This window comes from Hyperolius riggenbachi, chromosome 1 (genome assembly GCF_040937935.1).
Source record: "Hyperolius riggenbachi isolate aHypRig1 chromosome 1, aHypRig1.pri, whole genome shotgun sequence".
Classification (NCBI taxonomy): domain Eukaryota; kingdom Metazoa; phylum Chordata; class Amphibia; order Anura; family Hyperoliidae; genus Hyperolius; species Hyperolius riggenbachi.
The window spans coordinates 552,277,214-552,300,757 of NC_090646.1; the positions used below are offsets into that span (position 1 = coordinate 552,277,214).

A 23,544-nucleotide genomic window follows, 5' to 3' on the forward strand; every position below is an offset into this window, starting at 1 on the left:
CAAGATTTCCAAAATCAACATGATTCTACTCTATAAAATGGCTAGAAGGTGATTTTATGTCCTAGGAAAGGTGACTCCAGTTTGGCACAGCATTCCTTTTTGTCTTGTAAGCAAACTAATAGTTTTTGTTCTCACATATTTGATACACCTGTCAAAAGATTTTCTCATTTTGGAGTAATATGTTGCTACAAATGAGCATAATAACTAGCTTGGATATGATGAGTGCACATGATTTAACCTAATACCTTTCACATTAATATTTTGGATGACCTATTCATATTGCCAGAAGGAAGTGGGCTTCTGGCTACAAAAGGCATCAGCATGTTTTCCAAGTACAGTAGAGCAGGGGTCCCCAACCTGGGGGCCGCGGCCCCCTTGGTGGTCCCTGGGCAGTTTTTCTGAGGGGCCGAGTGTATATACTACACTCACAATTGGGGGAAAAAAGGCAGGAGGGGGACTGCCGCCGCCACTAACCACGACCCCAAAATCCCCTCCCCCCTCCCCCGGGCCCCAGAGAAAAGTTTGGTCGGTATAGGGGGCCCCGGGCTCAAAAAGGTTGGGGACCCCTGCAGTAGAGTCTTGGTTATCCGGCACTGATGGGGATGGGGATCAGCTGATGCCGGTTGAGTGCGCTTTCTGGTTGAGCTCTGCTTAACGCTCATTGTTAAAAATAGGTCTAGCTAATATACCCCACTCTATATACACAGCGTGAACTCGGTATTAAATGTTAAAATACAGTACTTGAAAGTATATTAACCTTGGGGAAGCTTTAGAACCCAGTTTTTAATCACAACAGAGCCCACAAACAGCTTAAAGGAGAACTGTAGTGAGAGGTATATGGAGGCTGCCATATTGATTTCCTTTTAAGCAATACCAGTTGCCTGGTAGCCCTGCTGAGCTATTTGCCTGCAGTAGTGTGAATCCCACCAGAAACAAGCATGCAGCTAATCTTGTCAGATCTGACAAAAATGTCAGAAACACCTGATCTGCTTCATGCTTGTTCAGGGTCTAGGGCTAAAAGTATTAGATGCAGAGGATCAACAGGACAGCCAGGCAACTGTTTTGCTTAAAAGGAAATAAATATGGCAGCCACCATATACCTCTCACTAAAGTTCTCCTTTAAGAAGTTGGCCTTCATCACTGTGAGTACTGCCAGCAATAAGTGCTGGTTGGTTAAGACTACTGGTTAGCTGAGTTTCTCTACTGTAACAAGTTTCCAACAACTTTGCCAACTTTACCACTTTGATGTTACCAGATGTTTTAAACAAGACGTTTTAAATCAGGATGATTTAAAAAGAAGTTAGCCAATTAATGGTATCATCCTGATTTAAAACGTCTTGCTTTTATTTATGGATAACCGAGTACAATACTCAACTGGAGTACAATACTCAACTGCTGCAGTTGTTTTAAAGGTTATATCTGTGAAGTCAGTGTGCTGAGCACCTCTCTATCCCCCGATGTAAGGATGTTTTGTATATCCCTAAAACCCTACTTTCTACATCTCCTGTGGCTGTGTCCCCCTAATCATGACTTTTGGAAACAAGTGGTGGATTTTCTTCATGATCAAATGCTAAGTTAAGTTTCCCTATAAGCTAACATGCATTTTCAAAGCAGATGAGGAAATATCCTGTATCTACAATTCATGAGATAAGTTTTGTGAATTAAGTACAATTTGTACAGCGCATACGCCTTCCCCCTACCTTCATCTTCTCCCAGTTATAAGGCTCCCCCTTCCCCCTGTAATAGGTGAACATCTAAAAGGTGAGCTGGGAAATCTGGACGCCTAGAAAAGCTGATAGTAGAACATCAGTTAAATTACAGATATTCGACTTGTGGAAATAATAATAGTAAAATATTGGTAAGCTAAAGCTAAACATAACCTTATTCTGAAACTGAACCCTCCCTCTACGAAATGCCTAACCTTAACACCCCCCTCCCCCACACACACGGCTTACCTTAACCATCACCACTCCCCTCTGGCTAATCTTAACCACCCTAAATTGGCTAACCAATCTAGCTAATGACCATGGCAGACGTCATCACTAGCATAGTAGATATCACAGGCGCAAGTGCCCTCTATCTGTATCCATATTTACCATTATGGGCGGACCCAGCACCCTAATTTCCCCTTAATGACGATATTTGTATGGGCGCCTATGGCGATGCCCAAACTTCGCCGCTAGCCAATGCCCAAATTTCCATTTCTGTAAAACAGTGCTCTTATAATGTAGCCGTAACAGTTAATAATGGCGCACAGCGCCAGGGGAATACAAAGGGCGCCCCATAGACTTACATTATATAACGCTATTTAGCGTTATAAGGGTTAAAAAATGGCGCAGGTAGTTTTCCTTACACTTATAACGCTAAATAGCGTTATAAGTGTTCAAAAATGCAGCGGGGGTCGGGGGAGGAGAGAGTCAGCGGGACACTGGAGGGCATAGGCAGCGGGGAGGATGTGTGCAGAAGCATACGTTACCTTGTCCCGGGCCGCCGATCGCTCCTTCCCTCCGCTCCTTCACTTCTTCCATTCGTTTACTGTAGTCCTGCAGCCGGCCAATCACCATGTGGCTTCAGTCTCCGCATGCTGATTGGCCGGCTGCGGGACTACAGCAAACGAATGGAAGGAGCAGAGGGAAGGAGCGATCGCTGGCCCAGGATAAGGTAACGTATGCTTCTGCATACATCTGCTGCCTATACCCTCTAGTCTCCCGCTGCCTCTCTCCTCTAGTCTCCCGCTGCCTCTCTCCCCCAGCCCCCGCTGCCTATGCTAGCCCGCATGTTTATCATGGCGCACCGCTCTGCAATCATTAATGTAGCATAAAACGAAATTTACCGTTTTATTGTATTTACATTAAAACGGTAAATATCGTTTTATGATACATTTATCGGCAGAACGGTGCGCCATTTTTCTCCCTGCGCCATTTTCAGATGTACCCAATGTAGCACCCACCATTATAGTTTCTTGCTTACAAAATAACTGTGCCTGTATTTGGGCTTTAACCATACTGAAGATTTAATCAAAACAACATAGAAATTAAATGGATTCTGCAGAAGTCTTTTGAAGCTATTTCTCGGACTCTTGTAACTGTTTTCCGGGAGCTGCGATAGGTGTAAAACAATTACATATTATTTTTACAGACTCACATTGCTGTCCTTAATCTCCTATACCTTGCTGAGTACCGGTTCTCTTTTAGATGCCTTAGACCTCCTGATTCTCTCTGTGGATCAAGCTAAGCTCAGTCAAGACCACATCCCTTTGCTGTTTTTCATTGCTGAATCTGTTCTGTACAGAATTTGTTGTGATGCCGTTCAGAAGCCTTACCTGTTCTCCAGTGAACTCAAACTTTCAAAGGTACAGATTTCCATGTGTAACACTGTATACAGTATGTATTGACTTGCTGGTCATTCAGCTTCAGTAGAGCCAGACTTAAAGTACCCCCGAACAGAGTGTTGCTTAACATACTTTTAATTCTGTTTTATGTGTGCTTCCTCACACTCCAGCTCCACCTGTTGTCCTCACACTGCTCAGCCATCAATTATGAATAGAGAGGAAGTGGCAGTTCTCCTCCCCTAGTCGTCCCTAGGAATACCCCTTTCACTCACCTCCACGTATGGTTCCCGATGTTACTGTTTCTACACAGTGCGCAGGAGAGCTGTGAGGTGCGTGGGCTTAGGGTAATTGAGCTCAGAACAATGGTCTATAATAGCAGAGGTTCCAAGCTCAGTCTCCTCAAGCGTACACACATTGCAGCTCTCCTGCACACTGTGCAGTAACAGTAATATTGGGACCCATGAACAGGAAGTGAAAGGTGCTCCAGTAGCAGTCATCATATCTCCCCTGCAGCTTTGAACTTTCTGTGAGAGCTTTGGGGCTTCATAGTGGTCACATGACAGTGAGTGACAGTTAGCTCCGGTGCTCTTGCTGGTAGTTCAAAGCTGCAGGAAGATGCGAGGACTGCTCCTGGAACAGGGAATGGTAACAAAGGTTACAGCTACGACTCAAACATGTACTCTGCAGCATGTGCAGTACTTGCTTCTAATGCATATTCTGCACGGGAAGGCCCACACATAAGCCAAACCATAGTCTTATGTCAGCTTATCAACAAACATATCGGGTAAATAAAAATTAGTACAAGGTAATGCCGAAGTTTGATGTAGAAGTGATATTTAATTAACCTCTTGAGGACTGCAGGGCTAAACCCCCCTAGTGACCAGGCAATTTTTAGTAAAAAAGGCCACTGCAGCTTTAAGGCCAAGCTGCAGGGCCGCACAACATAGCACACAAGTGATCCCCCCCCCCCTTTTTCTCCCCACCAACAGAGCTCTCTGTTGGTGGGGTCTGATCGCTCTCCCCATGTCTATTTTTTTTTATCAATATTTTTGTTTGTGTTTTAAAAAAAAACAAAACTGTTGCTTTAAACCCCTTCCCTCACTCCCTCCCTCCCTCCCCCCAGCCAGCCAATCATGGCGATCAGCTCTCATAGGCTTCACCCTATGAGAGCCGATCGCTCTCTTGTCCCCCAGGGGGACAGCCGTGTCACACGGCTGTCCCCAGTGCAGCGCTGCTGCTGATCGCAGCACTGTACATGTAAATAGACGGCAGTCACGCCGTCTAACAGTCTCCCGAGTGGCAATAGCCGCTCGGAGACTGAAGGCGGGGCGGAGCTCCGCCCCCCAAGCAGGAGATGCGTGCGCAGCCTGCGCGCGATCTCCTGCAAAACAGAGCCCCAGGACTTTTACGCCAATTGGCGTTAGGCGGTCCTGGGGCTGCCACGCCCATCGGCGTGACGCAGTTGTCAAGAGGTTAAACATGAATGAATTAAAGGGAACCCGAGGTGAGAAGGATATGGAAGCTGCCATGTTTTTTTCCTTTTAAACAATAGGAGTTTCCTGACAATCCTCCTGATCCTCTGTCTGTAATATTTTTAGCCATAGACCCTGAATGAGCATGCAGCAGATGCTTGTTCCAGGGTTTTGAATCAGACACTACTTATGCCAGAAGATCAGCAGGGCTGTCAGGCAACTGGCATTGTTTACAGGGAAATATATGGTAGCCTCCAAATCCCTCTCACCTTGGGTTCCCTGTAATAAACCTGTGACTACTGCTACAGTGTGCCCTAGATATGGTTGACTGACCATTATTTCAGCACTAATAAAATCCATGCATTGTTTGATCATTTGATATTAATTTATCAATTCTCCTTTGTTTTCCTTGACTCTATATAACAGGAATATGTAAGCTCATACTAAATAGTCTTATTTGCAAGGGATGCGATATTTAGTCCTTGGCACAAAGTGTTCATTTTTCACATTTAGCCCAGTTAAATACAAATGAGGCTTTACTTTAATCCCACAAGTACTCTATCAGCTACTTTGCTGGGTACAGTGTTACTAATGTGGAACTAAATGCAAACAGCTGAATACACAATTGAAAATAGAAACTTGAATTATTTTTTTATGCCAAAGGATTTCTGATCCTGCCAGCCACTCTAGGAATGCACACATTTGTGCCAGGTTACATAGTCATATGACATCCATATGTCCAATTTCATCTGTCTGTTCATCGGATAGTGTGTAATCCTCATCACACTGCTGATAAATAGTGGTGTCACTTGCAGTAACGGGAAATATCCCCTTATAGTCACACTTTGTAAGGGCCCCTATGGCCACGCCCAAACTTCCCTAGCACCTGATAGGTATCATTCTTTTTGGCGAATGCGGCGCGTACATTGGCGGGTTTTCGGCGGCGGACAGTTAAAGTAAGGCATTGAGAGTGTCTGTTAGGGTTAGACATTGCTGAGGGATGGGGTCAGTTATGATTAGCCCCTGGAGGCAGGTTAGTTAGACATCAGCGGGGGCGGGGTCCATTATGATTAGGCATATAAATCAATAATAATAATAATAATTGGTAGGTGGTTGGTTGCGGTTAGGCATCAGCAGGGGGGTCAGTTAGACTTAGTCATCGGTAGAGGGAGGGCTCGTGTGAGAATAGGGTTAGGTTTTCCGATAGTAAAATATTGGTACAATTTACCAATATTTTACTATTGGAGTTTGTATTGCCCAATAGTAAAATGTAAAATAATTTTAATGATATTCTACTAGTGGTTATCTAAGGCGCACACATTTTCCCAGTGCCCATTATGCATGTATGTATCACTTGACTTGTCGTGCAGTCCAGCAGAGGTGTATGGAACATGAGCTGGCTAGCCAGATTAAACTGAACAGTATGGACATGTTCTTTTCTCATCGGCATGTTCTGGGTTTTGGCCAGGTGAACAAGGGGAACAATAGTTAATGGATCCAATTTGTAAGACCAGTTTACAAAAAACTGAACAAATGTGGAGCAGTTTCCCAATATAAGCAATCAGATCAGAACAGTTGAGTATAGGAAGGATTTTGATTGGTTGCTCTGGGCAGTTAATACAATCCTGCTTCCGTTGGCTGTGTACCAGCTTTAATAAATCTTCCCCACTGTTGTGTATGTCTATGTAGGGTTTTATGAACTACAAGAGTTGCTGAACAGAATAACAAACTTTTGGCCGAGTAAAACAGTTCACAATCACGTATTTGATATTTTAGCAGTTTTTACAGTGTGCTACTATAATCAATGCACAATGTATCTTTACTGTACATCTATATCCAGGATTCTTGGTGGGCATGCAGCATTCTAGTCAAGTGTGTAATTTCTTGGGATCATAACAGTGGCCACCAAGATTCCTTCATTCTGCCCCCTGCAGGGAGGTGCATCAGTGGGTGGCGGGGTGGCGTATTACATTGTCTAGCATTCAGTTCAGCTGCCCACTCTTTGTCCTGATCGTCACACATGCCACGTGGCATCAAACACTACTGATGCAAAAGAGATCAGCAGGAGTGTCAGGCAACTAGTATTGTTCAAAAAGAAATGAGTATGGCTGCCTCCATATTTTCTCACTTCAGACTCCCTTTAAGGAGGGGTGGTGATATGGTGGCTGCATTGTTGTAAGGGTTGTTGTGGTGGTTGTACTTGTAGACATGGATGTGAGGAACATGGGGTCCATGAGTTTACCTTGGAGGCCCTGTGATTTGTAGTTATACCCCTGTATCATAAACATTTGTGAATTTACGGTAAATATTATGAACGTGGTTTTATATATCTAGCCTACAGTTCATTTCTATTCCGCTAACAGACTATCAAACCTGCATACTGTGACTGCAACTGTGACTTTTTCTTCTTTCTATAGCTGGGACTTGTGACATTTTTAAGGCTTTATGCCTTTCATCTCCTCGGCCAACTACAAGAATTTAAGGAACAGAAGGATAGATTGAACATCTACCTAAAAGGTTTGTTTTCAAGTAGTAATGCTATTTCTTTGTATATACTGTAAAGAAATTTGACCAGCTTCACGTAGCTTTCTGAATTAATATCAACAGAGTACAGTCATATTATGAACACTTTGCTTAGGCCTGTATAGATAGAGGTTTCTATATGAATAATGTACACCCACTAGTGTATTGTAATGCATAAGCAGCATAAATAATGAGAATCAAATCAGTAATTACGGTATTTCCTAACTGAAGTTTCACGACAGCGCTGTGGGTAGCCAACGGGGTGCGCTCCCAAATCACCTCATCTGTGTAGCAGATACATAACAATTATGCTTTTTAAACGTAGATTTTCTCAGGTAATGTTTATAAAACACCCCTGCAGGCTCCAGTGTATTTTACACTAAAATACAAGACGTGGCTATTAAATAATGTATCTGGTTAAAAAAATGTGGATTGTTACTACGATAGTATAACTTATCCTTTGAACATACTTCCTTCCTCTATCAATACTTTGTTGCATGCAACGTCTTAATGCTTAGAAGCTGCTCTTTACGCAGCATGCAGTAATATATCAGTGTAGAGAACTACAGTAAGTTCATCAAGTAAAATGGATGGTCCAATACTAATATCCTCCTATCAGTCACACAGTGAACTGAGCACTGGTGAATTGTCCTCATGGAGAATCCAAGCTTTGTTCTTTCATAGATCCAGTCTCTTTGTCCTTTCTCATTCTTTCAGCTTGGACAGTTGCTTGCCCTGTAACAGTTTCAAACATTTGGACATTGCTTTCTTCAATTTCATTCACAAGGAATTTAAGGTTACTGCTGTGCTCATTTTAAAGGACATCTAAAGGGAAAAAGTGCCATAAATAGATACATACCTCAGTAAGTAGATAATCAACAAGCTTCCCCTGTACCCTTCACCTTCATCCAATGAAAGGACCCTCAGAACCTCTTAAAAAAGAGGTTGTTGAAGTGTGTGGGACACCTCATGCCTGCGCAGTAGCATGGAGCAGCTCAAGGTCACTGGAAAAAGCCAAGCTCAAGTGGCTCTGTGCTTCTGTGCAGTCATAAGGAGTCCTGTGCAGTATGGCCGTTCTCTTTCCTGGACAGGAGCGCAGCCAAGGACTTCCAAAGGGTCCCGACATCTAGCTGTGGTCTTGAGGAGGATGTATGATGCCTGTAAAGGTAAATATGTGACTTTCTCTCCTTTCAAAGTCACAGGTTTACTTTAACGTTACACATTAACCGGGCGAACAAGTTTTCGTGTTTCTTTTTTCACTGTCTATAGACAAGTTACAAGAGAAAGCAAACAAAGCTTGTCTCAACTGCTCCTACAGCCTTTGAGGTTGGTCACTGCTCACCGCATGCCCAGTCTTGCTATTTAATGGCCACACCTCATAGGCTTCATTTTTTAATTTAAAAAAAAAACAGTGACCACCCCTTCCAGTAATTTTTTAACCCTTTATCCAACCATGTAGATTAGGTGGCTAGGAGAGTGGATCCAACAACTGTGGTGCTGTTTTCTTTAAACAATACCAACTTACATGGCTTTCAACATTTGAGCTCTCTACAAGGGGGTGCGGCAGCAAAACCTCCTGAGCCTTCAAACCACTATTGTCCCAGTGTTCAGGGACAAAGAACTCATTCTTTCCTGCCGTACCCAGGAAGAGGTGAGGTAATAGTATCCGGGGCTTCAGGTTATTGATTGCTCACTGCCTCAATAAGAAGTCAACCAAACAAAGTGCAGTGGAGCAATCCCTCCCCTCTTCACCTTATTCATTTCTGCTTTCTCTAAATGATGAGAGCACTTATTTACCTTGGTGAGGGTTGCTGTTGGTTGGCCAACTTATTAATGGTGGGACCAAATATCAATATCTACCCTTGCCAATCCTGGTGCACCATATTGCAAAAGGGAGGAAGCTGGCTTCCCACTTACAGGGTTCATCCCTTGTTCAAAGCCATTTTGGCTGTTTATTGTCGAGGTTGAAGCCTTATTTTTGTTGGCTTTGTTCTCCTAGATGCCAAATCTGTAAATAGGATGAAGGGTTAATAAGTGTCTGAAGGATTGCGCTATGATTTTCTTCTTTCTTTCTTCTTTCTTTTCTAAGGCTCATGTTTTAAACATTGCGCATGCTTTTGCAGGGGTACAGGGTTTTTAATAAGGCATTATACTGCATAGCTGCCTGTGGCTAAGGCATTGGGGTGTGCAAGGCTGAATAGAGACACGTGTATGTGTATTATTTTGATTTAGCTGATCGCATCATCTAATATACGGAGAGTTGCAGGAACCGGTGATCCCTGCTCATTTTGGTCACAGTCACCCAGTGGTGGCTTAGTAAATCAGTCTGTGTGTGTAAGTACAGTATGTAAGTGCATTGGGGGTGGGGGGGAAGGGGGGGGGTTGTGATATAAATACACCACAAGTTTGATTAATGCAGCAGGAGAGGAATTCAGGTAGTTAATGCTATAGATCACACAGGCATTAAGTAGTCTGTAAATTTGCTTTCTATTTTAGATTCATTTAGTTGAATTTAGGGTCTTAAGGTTAATTACTCCAAAATACTAGCCCCAGCAGTAAACAGGCCCATGCATACTAAAAATGATATGAAGCTGATTTTTATTTTAAATTTTGCCCTCAAAAAACGCTTTATCTGGGGATTACTCTGACGGATGATTATGACCTTATTTGAGACTAATTATACTAAAATTATATTTTAACTAACTAAACTTCTAGAAACATGGAACAGATAAGATTTCCTGGTTTAGAAGGATTGTTGCATTAAAAAAAGTTGTTTAAACATGGCCAGATTTCTGGAAAGACCTTTAAGGCCTGTGCCTTGGGCGACTGCAGCCCTAGGGGTACCCGGACATGAAATTGGGGGTTGCTACATATGAAAGCGGAGGCTGAAATTGGGGAGCAACACATTAAAAAGGGAAACTGCAAAGGAACTGCTCATGAAAGAGAGGGGCTGCTGTACATGGATGTTACACATGGAAGATGTTGCTGTGCATGGGATGGGAGGGGGGCTGCTGTACATGGATGATACACATGGAAGAGGGGGCTGCACATGGGATAGGAGGGGGGCTGCTGTACATGGATGATACACATGGAAGAGGGTGCACATGGAATGGGAGGGTGCTGCTGTACATGGATGATACACATGGAAGAGGGGGCAGCACATGGAATGGGAGGGAGCTGCAGTACATGGATGATACACATGGAAGAGGGGGCTGCACATGGAATGGAAGGGTGCTGCTGTACATGGATGATACACATGGAAGATGGGGCTGCACATGGAATGGGAGGATGCTGCTGTACTTGGATGATACACATGGAAGATGGGGCTGCACATGGAATGGGAGGGTGCTGCTGTACATGGATGATACACATGAAAGAGGGGGGTGCACATGGAATGGGAGGGGCTGCAGTACATGGATGATACACATGAAAGAGGGGGCTGCACATGGATCGGAAGGGTGCTGCTGTACATGGATGATACACATGAAAGAGGGGGCTGCACATGGAATGGGAGGGGCTGCAGTACATGGATGATACACATGGAAGAGGGGGCTGCACATGGAATGGAAGGGTGCTGCTGTACATGGATGATACACATGGAAGATGGGGCTGCACATGGAATGGGAGGATGCTGCTGTACTTGGATGATACACATGGAAGATGGGGCTGCACATGGAATGGGAGGGTGCTGCTGTACATGGATGATACACATGGAAGATGGGGCTGCACATGGAATGGGAGGATGCTGCTGTACTTGGATGATACACATGGAAGATGGGGCTGCACATGGAATGGGAGGGTGCTGCTGTACTTGGATGATACACATGGAAAAGGGGGCTGCACATGGAATGAGAGGGGCGCTGCTGTACATGGATAATACACATGGAAGAAGGGGCTGCACATGGAATGAGAGGGGCGCTGCTGCACAAGAAAGGGGAGACGCAACATATTTGGCCTAGGGTCAAAAAAAGGATAAATCCAGCCTTGTACGTAATTATTTTGTAAGACTTACCATTTTACGTCATGACTCTTCCTATGCAAAAAGTCTGACTAGTAAAGATTGTCAGTGCAATGCTATTAATTCAAGCTTGTATGCAGATGTGATGCAAATTGTATGCAACATGGAATTGGGCCTCTCAAAAATTTTAGGAAGTGAATTTGATTTACCCAGGGCCAGATTTACATCTCAGAAGCCTATAGACAGAAAACTTCTGGCACCCTAAACTCTCCCATCCAGCCTGCACATCCAACTCTCTATGCAACTTGCATTAAAGGACAACTGACCTGAGAGGGATATGGAGGCTGCCATATTCATTTTTTTTTTAAACAATACATATTGCCTGGCTGTCCTGCTGATCCTCTGCCTCTAATTCTTATAGTCCTAGACCCCGAACAAGCATGCAGATCAAAGGTTTGGCTTACGGCAGGTTTGACTGCATTTGCTGCATGCTTGTTTCGGGTGTGTGATTCAGACTCTACTGATGCCAGAAAGATCAGCAGGAGAGCAAGGCAACCAGTATTGTTTAAAAGGAAATAAATATGGCAGCTTCTATATCTCTCTCAGGTCTGTTGTCCTTTAAGTATCAGTTTTGTAGTAAGTTTTTTTATATGACTTGTAGATGTCACAGAGATTGATTACAGAACATTAATTAAGACTAGAGGACAGGTTCACCTCATTCATTTAACGGGAATCTATCTTATTTAGAATGTTTACGATATATGCAGATCTGACATTTCTTTACAACTGACTTGGTAGAGTCCCCTGAGATTCCAGGAACATATTGCTCTGCCCTTTGCAGAAATACCCCTAGAGGTAACTTACTCATATCGGTTGTATGCCTTATTTATTTATTTATTATTTATTTATTGTATTTATAAAGTGCCAACATATTACGCAGCGCTGGACAATAAATAGGGATGCCTTGTTCTACTATGTACAGCGCTACGGAAGATGTTGGCGCTATATAAATAGAAAATAATAATAATAATTGTTCTAAGATGACCAGATTCCTATATTATGTATAGAAAGACATGCTCCTATCTAAAGAAGGCACACTCCTATGTAAGGAAGGCATGCTCCTAAGGAACGCATGCTCTTTACATAGCAGCGAGCGCTGCTATGTACAGTAAGGCATGCTTAGTGAAGCTTAAAGGACATCCGAGGTGAAATTACACTGATGAGAAAAAACAATTGTATCTATCCTCCTTCTCCTAAAAATGACTTTTTTAGATATCTCCTAATTTTATTTTATATTTAAATCTAGTTTTTAAGTTTTTACTGTTTCATTGTCTCTGCTCAATGACACCTTCATCGAAGTATGCTAGAGTTCAAATCAATGAATTATTTACCCTTTTTATCTCTTTCTTGGTATCAGAAGCCATTTACTGACAGGAAAGTATTTTATGGCTGTAATTACTTATCAGTGAAGGTTATGCTATAGTCTGACCCAGTCCCAACCCGGACAGAAATGTCACTTTCATACCTGATGTTTAACTCTTTCAGGCAGAGAAAGAAAAAAAGTAACACAGCATAGTTATTTGTGTGCTAGGCACTGTACATACACGTCTATCTCATCATGTCACATGCCACCTCGGTTGTCCTTTAAAACAAAGGGTATTTGTGTCGGCAAGAAACATCTCCCATGCCATGATACATCACTGCTGGGTATGCAAATTATTAGAAAAGTAATAGAAAATATTAACTTGGTCTGACCCTTTTATCTCTTCCCTTCTCTCAGAAGCCATTTACTGACAGGAAAGTATTTTATGGCTGTGATTACTTATCAGTGAGTCTTATGCTCTGGTCTGACTATAATGCTGAACGTTTCCATAGTGTTTTTAAATTGTTTTAAGCTGCATTTGCAAAGCATTTTTGAACATTATACTTACTGATATGTTTGTTTTGACCAACATTCAATAAGCATTGTAGTTAAAGTGAAAAAAAAAAGTTTTTCATTATCCCTCCAAATTTTTATGCATAGAAGTGTCCTTGCCGCAAGTGCGTGACCTTTTCTTCTATCCTTTATTTGGAGAGAGTCGTGATGATTGCTTATGTGTTTTCTCCCCTGACAAACAATAGGGGCTGAGAAGAGAATCAGAACTAGCTGAATTCACTCACATTTAGCAGTCTTGTTTTGATTCTGATGATCCAGCGTCAGAAAATATTTAGATTTTTGTTGTTTTTGTTTTTTGTTTTTTTTATATCTCGGATATAGTCTATTAAAGAAATAGAGAAATAAACGCAGAATGAACTGGGTAACTGTTCATACACAAAAAATTGTAGAAAGCGTACATTTTTACAGTTACCAATACATACAGTAGATCAGAAAGTTTTCAGTAAGAATTTACTATTTGATTTGCTTATAGACTAAAAACTTTCTCTTCCTATTTTTACTGATGGTACAATACAGATATAAATGTGGGGTGCATGCAGAAATGCTTGTTTTATGTCTTCTTTGTAACATTATGTATGTATATATATATATATATATATATATATATATATATATATATATATACATATATATATATATATATATATATATATATATATATATATATATATATATATATAAACAGTGGGTTGCAAAAGTATTTGGCCCCCTTGAAGTTTTCCACATTTTGTCACATTACTGCCACAAATCATCATCAATTTTATTGGAATTCCACATGAATGACCAAAACAAAGTGGTGTACACGTGAGAAGTGGATCAAAAATCATACATGATTCCAAACATTTTTTACAAATAAATAACTGCAAAGTGGTGTGTGCATAATTATTCGGCCCCCTTTGATCTGAGTGCAGTCAGTTACCTATAGACATTGCCTGATGAGTGCTAATGACTAATTAGAGTGCACCTGTGTGTGATCTAATGTCAATACAAATACAGGTGCTCTGTGAGGGCCTCAGGGGTTGTCTAAGAGAATATTGTGAGCAACAACACCGTGAAGTCCAAAGAACACACAAGACAGGTCAGGGATCAAGTTATTGAGAAATTTAAAGCATGATACATGATTCCAAACATTTTTTACAAATAAATAACTGCAAAGTGGTGTGTGCATAATTATTCGGCCCCCTTTGATCTGAGTGCAGTCAGTTACCTATAGACATTGCCTGATGAGTGCTAATGACTAATTAGAGTGCACCTGTGTGTGATCTAATGTCAATACAAATACAGGTGCTCTGTGAGGGCCTCAGGGGTTGTCTAAGAGAATATTGTGAGAAACAACACCGTGAAGTCCAAAGAACACACAAGACAGGTCAGGGATCAAGTTATTGAGAAATTTAAAGCAGGATTAGGCTACAAAAAGATTTCCAAAGCCTTGAACATCCCACGGAGCACTGTTCAAGCGATCATTCAGAAATGGAAGGAGTATGGCACAACTGTAAACCTACCAAGACAAGGCCATCCACCTAAACTCACAGGCCGAACAAGGAGAGCGCTGATCAGAAATGCAGTCAAGAGGCCCATGGTGGACGAGCTGCAGAGATCTACAGCTCAGGTGGGAGACTCTGTTTATAGGACATCTATTAGTCATGCACTGTACAAAGTTGGCCTTTATTGAAGAGTGGCAAGAAGAAAGGCATTGTTAACAGAAAAGCATAAGAAGTCCCGTTTGCAGTTTGCCACAAGCCATGTGGGGGACACAGCAACCATGTGGAAGAAGGTGCTCTGGTCAGATGAGACCAAAATGTAACTTTTTTGGCCAAAATGCAAAACGCTATGTGTGGCGGAAAACTAACACTGCACATCACTCTGAACACACCATCCCCACTGTCAAATATGGTGGTGGGAGCATCATGCTCTGAGGGTGCATCTCTTCAGCAGGGACAGGGAAGCTGGTCAGAGTTGATGGGAAGATGGATGGAGCCACATACAGGGCAAACTTGGAAGAAAACCTCTTGGAGACTGCAAAAGACTTGAGACTGTGGCGGAGGTTCACCTTCCAGCAGGACAATGACCCTAAATGTAAAGCCAGGGCAACAATCGAATGGTTTAAAACAAAACATATCTATGTGTTAGAATGGCCCAGTCAAAGTCCAGATCTAAATCCAATCGAGAATCTGTGGCAAGATCTGAAAACTGCTGTTCGCAAACGCTGTCCATCTAATCTGACTGAGCTGGAGCTGTTTTGCAAAGAAGAATGGGCAAGGATTTCAGTCTCTAGATGTGCAAAGCTAGTAGAGACATACCCTAAAAGACTGGCAGCTGTAATTGCAGCAAAAGGTGGTTCTACAAAGTATTGACTCAGGGGGCCGAATAATTACGCACACCCCACTTTGCAGTGATTTATTTGTAAAAAATGTTTGGAATGATGTATGATTTTCGATCCACTTCTCACATGTACACCACTTTGTTTTGGTCATTCATGTGGAATTCCAATAAAATTGATGATGATTTGTGGCAGTAATGTGACAAAATGTGGAAAACTTCAAGGGGGCCAAATACTTTTGCAACCCACTGTATATATATATATATATATATATATATATATATATATATATATCCTCTATAATAAAGCCCCAGTGTCCATGCGTGTGTTGTCTCTGTGTAGCTGGGTCCGTGCTTTTTGCTACTGTTCATGTGCGCAGCACGGACCCAGCCTCACAGAGACGGGAGGACAGGGACGGGGCCAGGGAACCAGGAGGGCGTGTGAGTGGGTGGCCGGGTGTCTGGTGTCTGCTCAGTACATGCGGCGGGCGGGAGCAAAAAACACAGACCCTAGAGCCCGTTTTTAAATGGGCTTGGGTCTGCTAGTATATCTATCTATCTATCTATCTATCTATCTATCTATCTATCTATCTATCTATCTATATATATATATATATATATATATATATATATATATATATACAGTACTCAGCTTAAAGAGACTCTGAAGCGAGAATAAATCTCGCTCCAGAGCTCATAAATAGCAGGGGCACGTGTGCCCCTGCTAAAACGTCGCTATCCCGCGGCTAAACGGGAGTCCCTTCACCCCCAACCCACCCCCCGCAAAAGTGTGTCGTAGAAAGGTCGCAGAATTTCCCTTCCTGGAGGCAGGGCTAACGGCTGCAGCCCTGCCTCCAGTCGCGTCTGTCAGCGGCGCATCGCCGCCTCTCCCCCGCCCCTCTCAGTGAAGGAAGACTGAGAGGGGCGGGGGAGAGGCGGAGATACGCGCTGACAGACGCGCGTGGGGCAGGGCTGCGGCGGTTAGCCCTGCCCCAACCAGGAAGCGCTCCCCGGGTGTATCGAGGGGGATTTGGGGGTGAAGGGACCCCCGTTAAGCTGCGCTATAGCGGCGTTTTAGCAGGGGCACACGTGCCCCTGCTATTTATGAGGTCTGAAGCGAGATTTATTCTCGCTTCAGACTCTCTTTAAATGAGTACCCCCCCTTTAAAAAGTATGAATTTAATCAGTAGATCAATGAACAAAACAACAATTTCCAAAATTTTCACAAGGCTGAGTTTTATTGAACACATGTTTAACTCCATAACATGAAATTAAGATTAATACTATACCTTAGAAGATCACAAAATCTTCAGTTTTACTCAAATTGGTTGAAGCAAAAAATGAATACACCCCACAATAAAAACTACTACAGCTAGTATTTTGTATGACCACCGTGATTTTTAAGGATAGCACCAAGTCTTCTAGGCATGGAAAGAACAAGTTGGCGACATATTGCAACATCTATCTTTTTCCATTCTTTAAGAATAACCTCTTTTAGTGCCTGGATGCTGGACGTAGAGTGATGCTCAACTTGTCGCTTCAGGATTCCTCAATCCCCACAGGTGTTCGATTGGGTTCAGATCATACTTGGCCATTCAATCACCTTCACCGTGTTCTTCTTCAAAAATGCAACAGTAGCTTTAGATGTGTGTTTTGGATCATTGTCATGTTGGAAAAGAGCACGACGACCAATCGCATGGATTGATGGCAGCATCTTCTCCTTCAGTATAGAGCAGTACTTTGTTGAGTTTATGATACCATCAATGAAATGCAGCTCCCCATTGCCAACACCAGCAGCATTCATGCACCTGAAGTGACTACCAACAGAGGTGTGCAGAGCCCTCTAGAGGCTAAACACCACACCTTAAATTCAAAGCAGATTAATTAATTAGTGGTTAGGGTCTCTTCCATGAGGATCCCTCAACACGGTGGAAGAGTCTAGTACAGGAACACTCTGAGCACAAACTTTTTTTGGAAGCCAACATCCTCCATTTTTTGCATCTGATTTGTATGCTAGTTGTTTAACCTGCCTATAATTAGGCTCTGCACATCTATGCAGTTAGTCAGTCAGATGTAGTATGTTTTGGGAAGCGCTGACACCTCCTCCTCCTTGCTAGTTCTACATAGGCTTGGGACTGTACATACAAATCTTATCTCTTGATGTCACGTCAGTTCAGGTAGCCTTTAAACACAACTATTGTAAAAGTTTGTATTTTTCATTTCAGCTCTGCCTGCATGTGAAGCCTCTTATCAACCATATCCAAATGTTCTTTTGTCAGTTCGTGTAATGTTAAAGGCTGGAGAAGCCATGTGTGACATTGACACAAACACACTATTACAGGTGAGTGTAATACAATATAGATTGTTGAAATCCTGCTTGAAATCATGGTGAGGAGTGGAGCTACATGCACACTTCAAGTCAACATCACCCAAAATGATCAATTGTCAACTTTAAAGTGGTCTGAAACTCTGACATAACATTCAATAAAAATGTCTTTTCCTACTTTTTATTACTCATACAATTATCATATTTGCTTTTGTGCATAAGTAATATTGTCTGTTTACAAATTACAAGTTTCCAGAGTGTAGTTTATTGTACCTTGAAAGCTGGCATTGCATGTTCTTCAAACTGCTTTTTTTATATATTAACCACTTGAGGACCGTGGGCTTTACCCCCCTTAAGGACCAGAGCCTTTTTCTCCATTCAGACCACTGCAGCTTTCACGGTTTATTGCTCGCTCATACAACCTACCACCTAAATGAATTTTGGCTCCTTTTCTTGTCACTAATAAAGCTTTCTTTTGGTGCTATTTGATTGCTGCTGCGATTTTTACTTTTTATTATATTCATCAAAAAAGACATGAAAATGATTTTTTTAACTTTCTGTGCTGACATTTTTCAAATAAAGTAAAATTTCTGTATACATGCAGCGCGAAAAATGTGGACAAACATGTTTTTGATTAAAAAAAACCCATTCAGCCTATATTTATTGGTTTGGGTAAAAGTTATAATTTGAAAGAAAGAAGCAGTTCAGTGTGGCACTCCCTGAATGATGTGACCAGTATGCAGGAGAAAACAATGAAGCTGCTGACCTCTTTGCTACCAATACCCCTTTAAAAAGGATCCGAGGGATACTAAGACATATGCTCCGCCAATATCCATAGAAGGAAGGGTATAACAACAATACACATAAAGAAGCAGAAGCGTGCACTAATGTCCTCAAGTGAATCTCGTCTTTTAATCCTCCAGGACAAATCCATACAAACGGGGTAACATCAGTGTACACATTAGTATAGTTGCATATACATACTGGTGCTGGTAGCAGTGGTCTGGTGGGTGCCTAGGGTGTGAAGGGATCGGCGACGGCCGTTTCGCGTCCAACAGGACGCTTGGTCACGGAACGCAGCGTGACCAAGCGTCCTGTTGGACGCGAAACGGCCGTCGCCGATCCCTTCACACCCTAGGCACCCACCAGACCACTGCTACCAGCACCAGTATGTATATGCAACTATACTAATGTGTACACTGATGTTACCCCGTTTGTATGGATTTGTCCTGGAGGATTAAAAGGCGAGATTCACTTGAGGACATTAGTGCACGCTTCTGCTTCTTTATGTGTATTGGGTAAAAGTTATAGCGTTTACAAACTATGGTGCAAAAAGTGAATTTTCTCATTTTCCAGCATCTCTGACTTTTCTGACCCCCTGTCATGTTTCATGAGGGGCTAGAATTCCAGGATAGTATAAATAGCATGGGGGAAGGACTGACAGGAGTTGTTGGCCCCCAGGAGGGTGCCACGCAATGCGGAGGGGGAGGGACATATGCGGCTCATAACCGGCTTTGGGTCCCATTGGGAAGAATTAAGGGACCTGCTGGGAAAATTTTGGCCCATTTTGACGTCAGATCAGGAGATTGCAAAAATAGTGGGGCCGCGCCCCCTTATGACGGCCAGAAGGGCAGCAAACTTAAGAGATCATTTAGTACATAGCGAGATACAAAGAAATCCCTCGACTTGGTTGGACAGGAGAAGACCTGTGGGGATGTACAAATGTTCCAAGTGTAAGTTATGTCCCTATGTGGAACAAACTAATATATTTCATAGCAGTGATGAAGGGACGGAATTTTCCATTCGGTCCTTTATCAACTGTGACACAACCAGGGTAATATACATGATCCAGTGTCCGTGCAAACTTATGTACATTGGCAAGACAAAGCGATCATTAAAGGACCGCGTACTGGAGCATTTCTGTAAGATAACAGGAGGCAAAGCTACGGGAATAATATATGATCACTATAGGGAACATCATAGCAACTGCTTGAGAGGCACCATAGTAAAAGGGATATATAGCTTAAAAATCTCGGGAAGAAGGGGGGATTTTGATGAAGTCTTGTATTGCAAAGAGGCGATGTGGATTTATAAATTAGGGACGGTTACCCCTTTTGGCCTTAATGCTGAATTGGACTTATCCCCTTTTCTGAGACTCAATAGATATAAGTGAATATAAGGATATTGCTGAAATTGTTTAATTTTGGATAATAAATGCCATATAGGGTAATGTATGCAATATGAATGGAGCCGAAATGTCTGTGATGCTGATGCCACCCATATAAAGATACTTGAGGCGTTTTTGACTTTAAAGCCTAGAGCAGAGTCAAGCGTACAGTTTCCCTTTAAATCCTGGATATAGGATGAATGATCATGTATATCTTGCCTTCAGATCGGATGAACTGCTAATCTGGTGCTATATATAACTTTTGTGTGACCATATATACACTTTACCTATGCCTATGATCCAGCTCAGCCTACGTAGAAGCCAGCATGAAAGTTTGTGTGTTGCTATGGCAAAGTACGGGGCGGAGCGCTGTGACTGGTTTTAAAACGGAGATGACGGCTGTTCAGGCCACACCCTGATGAAACGCCTATTGTGGGCATGAAAAGAGGCAGTGGGCGGAGCTCAAGCCGGCAAGCATACATGTACCCAATAACGCAACTTCTTACTGCTACTACCCCAGGCTGACAATCAGCGTGGCGAATGTCGGAACACACACACGCGGCGGGATCCGTCCTAAACAGCCGGTGTGAGGATTGAACGGACATTCACATGGTGACTACCGCTGTATTATCTCCAGGACGCAGTGCCTTGCTTGCTTCTTCTAATATGCTGTGCTGATATTTATTGGCAATGAAGATTGAGACTAGCCCGGGACTGTAGACTTTGGCTGCAAAGAGAAGAAACTGTGGCTAAGACCCATAGGAGATGGAAGACATGTTAAAGCCAGCAGAGGCTGAAGAGAGGAGGCCTCGGACTGGGTATGCAAGAGAATTTGCTTTACAAACCTCTTATGAACACTCCATATATATTGAAAGGAGGAAAGAAGCAGCTGTATAAATGTAAAACTGGGTGGGGCAAAGGGAGGATTTGGAGAAGACCCTCTTATCTCCACTGTACAATTTGGTGTACACCAGTGGCTTAAATTTGGCTGAGGGGGACCATCTGATGTTCACAATCTGCACTGACTTGAACATAAACCGAGATCTTATATAAAAGGCCATATTTTAGCCTGAAAATCTCAGGTTATTTTAGAGTGGCTACTAAGAGCCCGGCAAAAACAAAATTCTCTAGGTTGACAGATGCACCTCTCTGATAATTAGTTAAGAAAAACAAAAGTTTGCTTTCCTGAAACAGAAAGAATTTGCGATAGTTCAGGTTGGAGTGAGCTTGAGATGTCTCCCAGAGCAACACTGCTGAATATATGCAAATTAACCATTGTACCCTTAGAAGCTAAACACACCTCCAGAACCGCTGGAATGCAATGATGTGTCAGCTTGTTAATTTGTACAGAGCCATAATAATCCAACATGCATACAGACTGTTTCGGAGTGTTTGATCCTCATCAGTGCATGGCATGGATTAATTTGGCTCTATGGAGTAGGGCTTGTGAATCCGAGAAAGCAAACTTTTGTTTTTCTTAACATCTTAGTAAGGGGGCTTTTAGGACCATTGTAGTCCCTTACACACTCCAATGAGTTCTGGGTCACCATGAGCTTGCTGGTTAGTCTGATAATTAGTTACAGAACGATATAATGCTATTTTTTTTTACCTTATTTATGGGTCTAGGCTACATGAGGAAATCAGTGAAGAGCTGTACAAAGAAAACTGGCTCATACATAGGGCAGTTCTGCAGAGCAACCTCCCTGTTTTATTTAATAGTTGAAATCTGATTGGTTGATCTAGGTGACCGCTTCAGTCTTCTAAGCTCAGGTATTGATAGATCAGCCTCACTGTTTTTACAAGATAGATAACATTGACATTTGAAAGATAAAACAAATTTTTTTCCCTTAAGTTTAAACTTTTTTGCACTCATGACTGCTTATTACCTTGCTAAAATGAAACCTTTACTATAACTGAATTACTTATGTATTACTTAAATTCCTACGCTCTGACAAGCAACATCTATGGTAACCTCATATGGAAAATGAAGCAAGCCAATTATTTTGTATATTTTCTGGTTTCTATCTCTACGGCTATTACAGAGGAGACCTGTTAAACTAAAAAAAATGCAATTGTTCCAGTCTCGGAATGTAGAATTCTGTGTTCTGATACAGTGCTGCAAAGCGGCGGGAGCGAGCGACTTATTAAAACTTCTTAAAACTTCCTGTTGCCGTTAACAGGCTCAAACAGGACATTTTAACCACTTTACCACCACAGGTGCGTGTATCTATGCTCCTTTTGACATCCTTTCCCCACCAGGAGCGTAGATACACGCACCCCCGCCACTACCACCGATGTCCGCTCCCGCTCGCTCGTGCATACCGACGGCCACTCGCCTGGAGATCAATGAATGTGAAAAACTGTTCCCGTTCGTTGATCTAAGCCCCCAGCAATAATTGGCTGCTTCTATGAGAAGCAGCGCGATCATTGTGAAAAAAAAAAGTTCCCCAGCCTCATTGTACTTCCTGTAAGCATACTTCCGATGCTTACAGGACACATTCACAAAAAGTTACTGTGGCCACCTTGTGGCCAAATAGTAAAACTACACCCAAAAGCATTTTTTCATATACAAATACATAGTTTTACATTATAAATTAACTCATGACCTCCCACAATCCCCCCAATTTATTTTTGTAATAAGGAAAAAAAATATAAAAAAAATACATAGTTACCTTAGGGACTGAACTCTTTAAATCTTTAAATAGGTCCTCCAGCACCCAAGTCCGAGACACCAAAGTGCTCCCCTCCAACCCTCCCACTCCAGTCGTCACACCCTGATTGCTATTAGACTAAGAGGTGCCTCAGGGCCCCCAACACCTTAATATCTAGTTATCTGTCTTGCAGTCACTGCCATGCATCCCCTTTTCTTATTTCTTTCTGCTTCAAAAACAATAGGGGAATGATAGCTGAGTAAGTTGTGCGCCCCCTCCTACACTGCGCCCTGAGGCTGGAGCCTCTCTTGCCTCTGCCTCGGCCCGGCCCTGCAAGAGGGTATAACACTGTTATTTTATAAACTATGGGCTTGTAATTAGGGATGGACACAAAACTGAAAAAAATGCACCTTTATTTCCAAATAAAATATTGGCGCCAAATATTGTGATAGGGACATAATTTAAAAAGGTGTAATAACTGGGACAAATGGGCAAATACATTTCATGGGTTTAAATTACAGTAGCATGCATTATTTAAAAACTATAATGGCCAAAAACAGAAAAATAATGATTCCCCCCCCCCCCCCCCATTTTTTTCCTATTTTCCCATTAAAACACATTTAGAATAAAATAATTCTTGGCATAATGTCCCACCTAAAGAAAGCCTAATTGGTAGTGAAAAAAACAAGATATAGTTGATTTCATTGCGATAAGTAACAATAAAGTTATAGAGGAATGAATGGAAGGAGCGCTGGAAGGTGAAAATTGCTCTGGTGCTCAAGGGGTTAATAAGTCGGATTGCCATTAACTGGTTAAACAATTTACTGATTGGCTGGAGAAATAAATATTGTTCTGGGAATA

At 42.3% G+C, this 23,544-nt stretch overlaps 1 protein-coding gene across 2 annotated transcripts in view; it reads left to right on the forward strand.

Moving 5' to 3' along the window:
- TMEM232 (transmembrane protein 232) overlaps positions 1-23,544 on the forward strand; it is a 299,472-nt gene that overhangs the window by 106,866 nt on the left and 169,062 nt on the right. For both annotated transcript variants that reach the window (XM_068247370.1, XM_068247365.1), the window contains exons 5-7: positions 3,195-3,352; positions 7,221-7,320; positions 17,765-17,880. In XM_068247370.1, the coding sequence (XP_068103471.1) occupies positions 3,195-3,352; positions 7,221-7,320; positions 17,765-17,880 (374 nt within the window). The remainder of the gene's footprint in view (positions 1-3,194; positions 3,353-7,220; positions 7,321-17,764; positions 17,881-23,544) is intronic.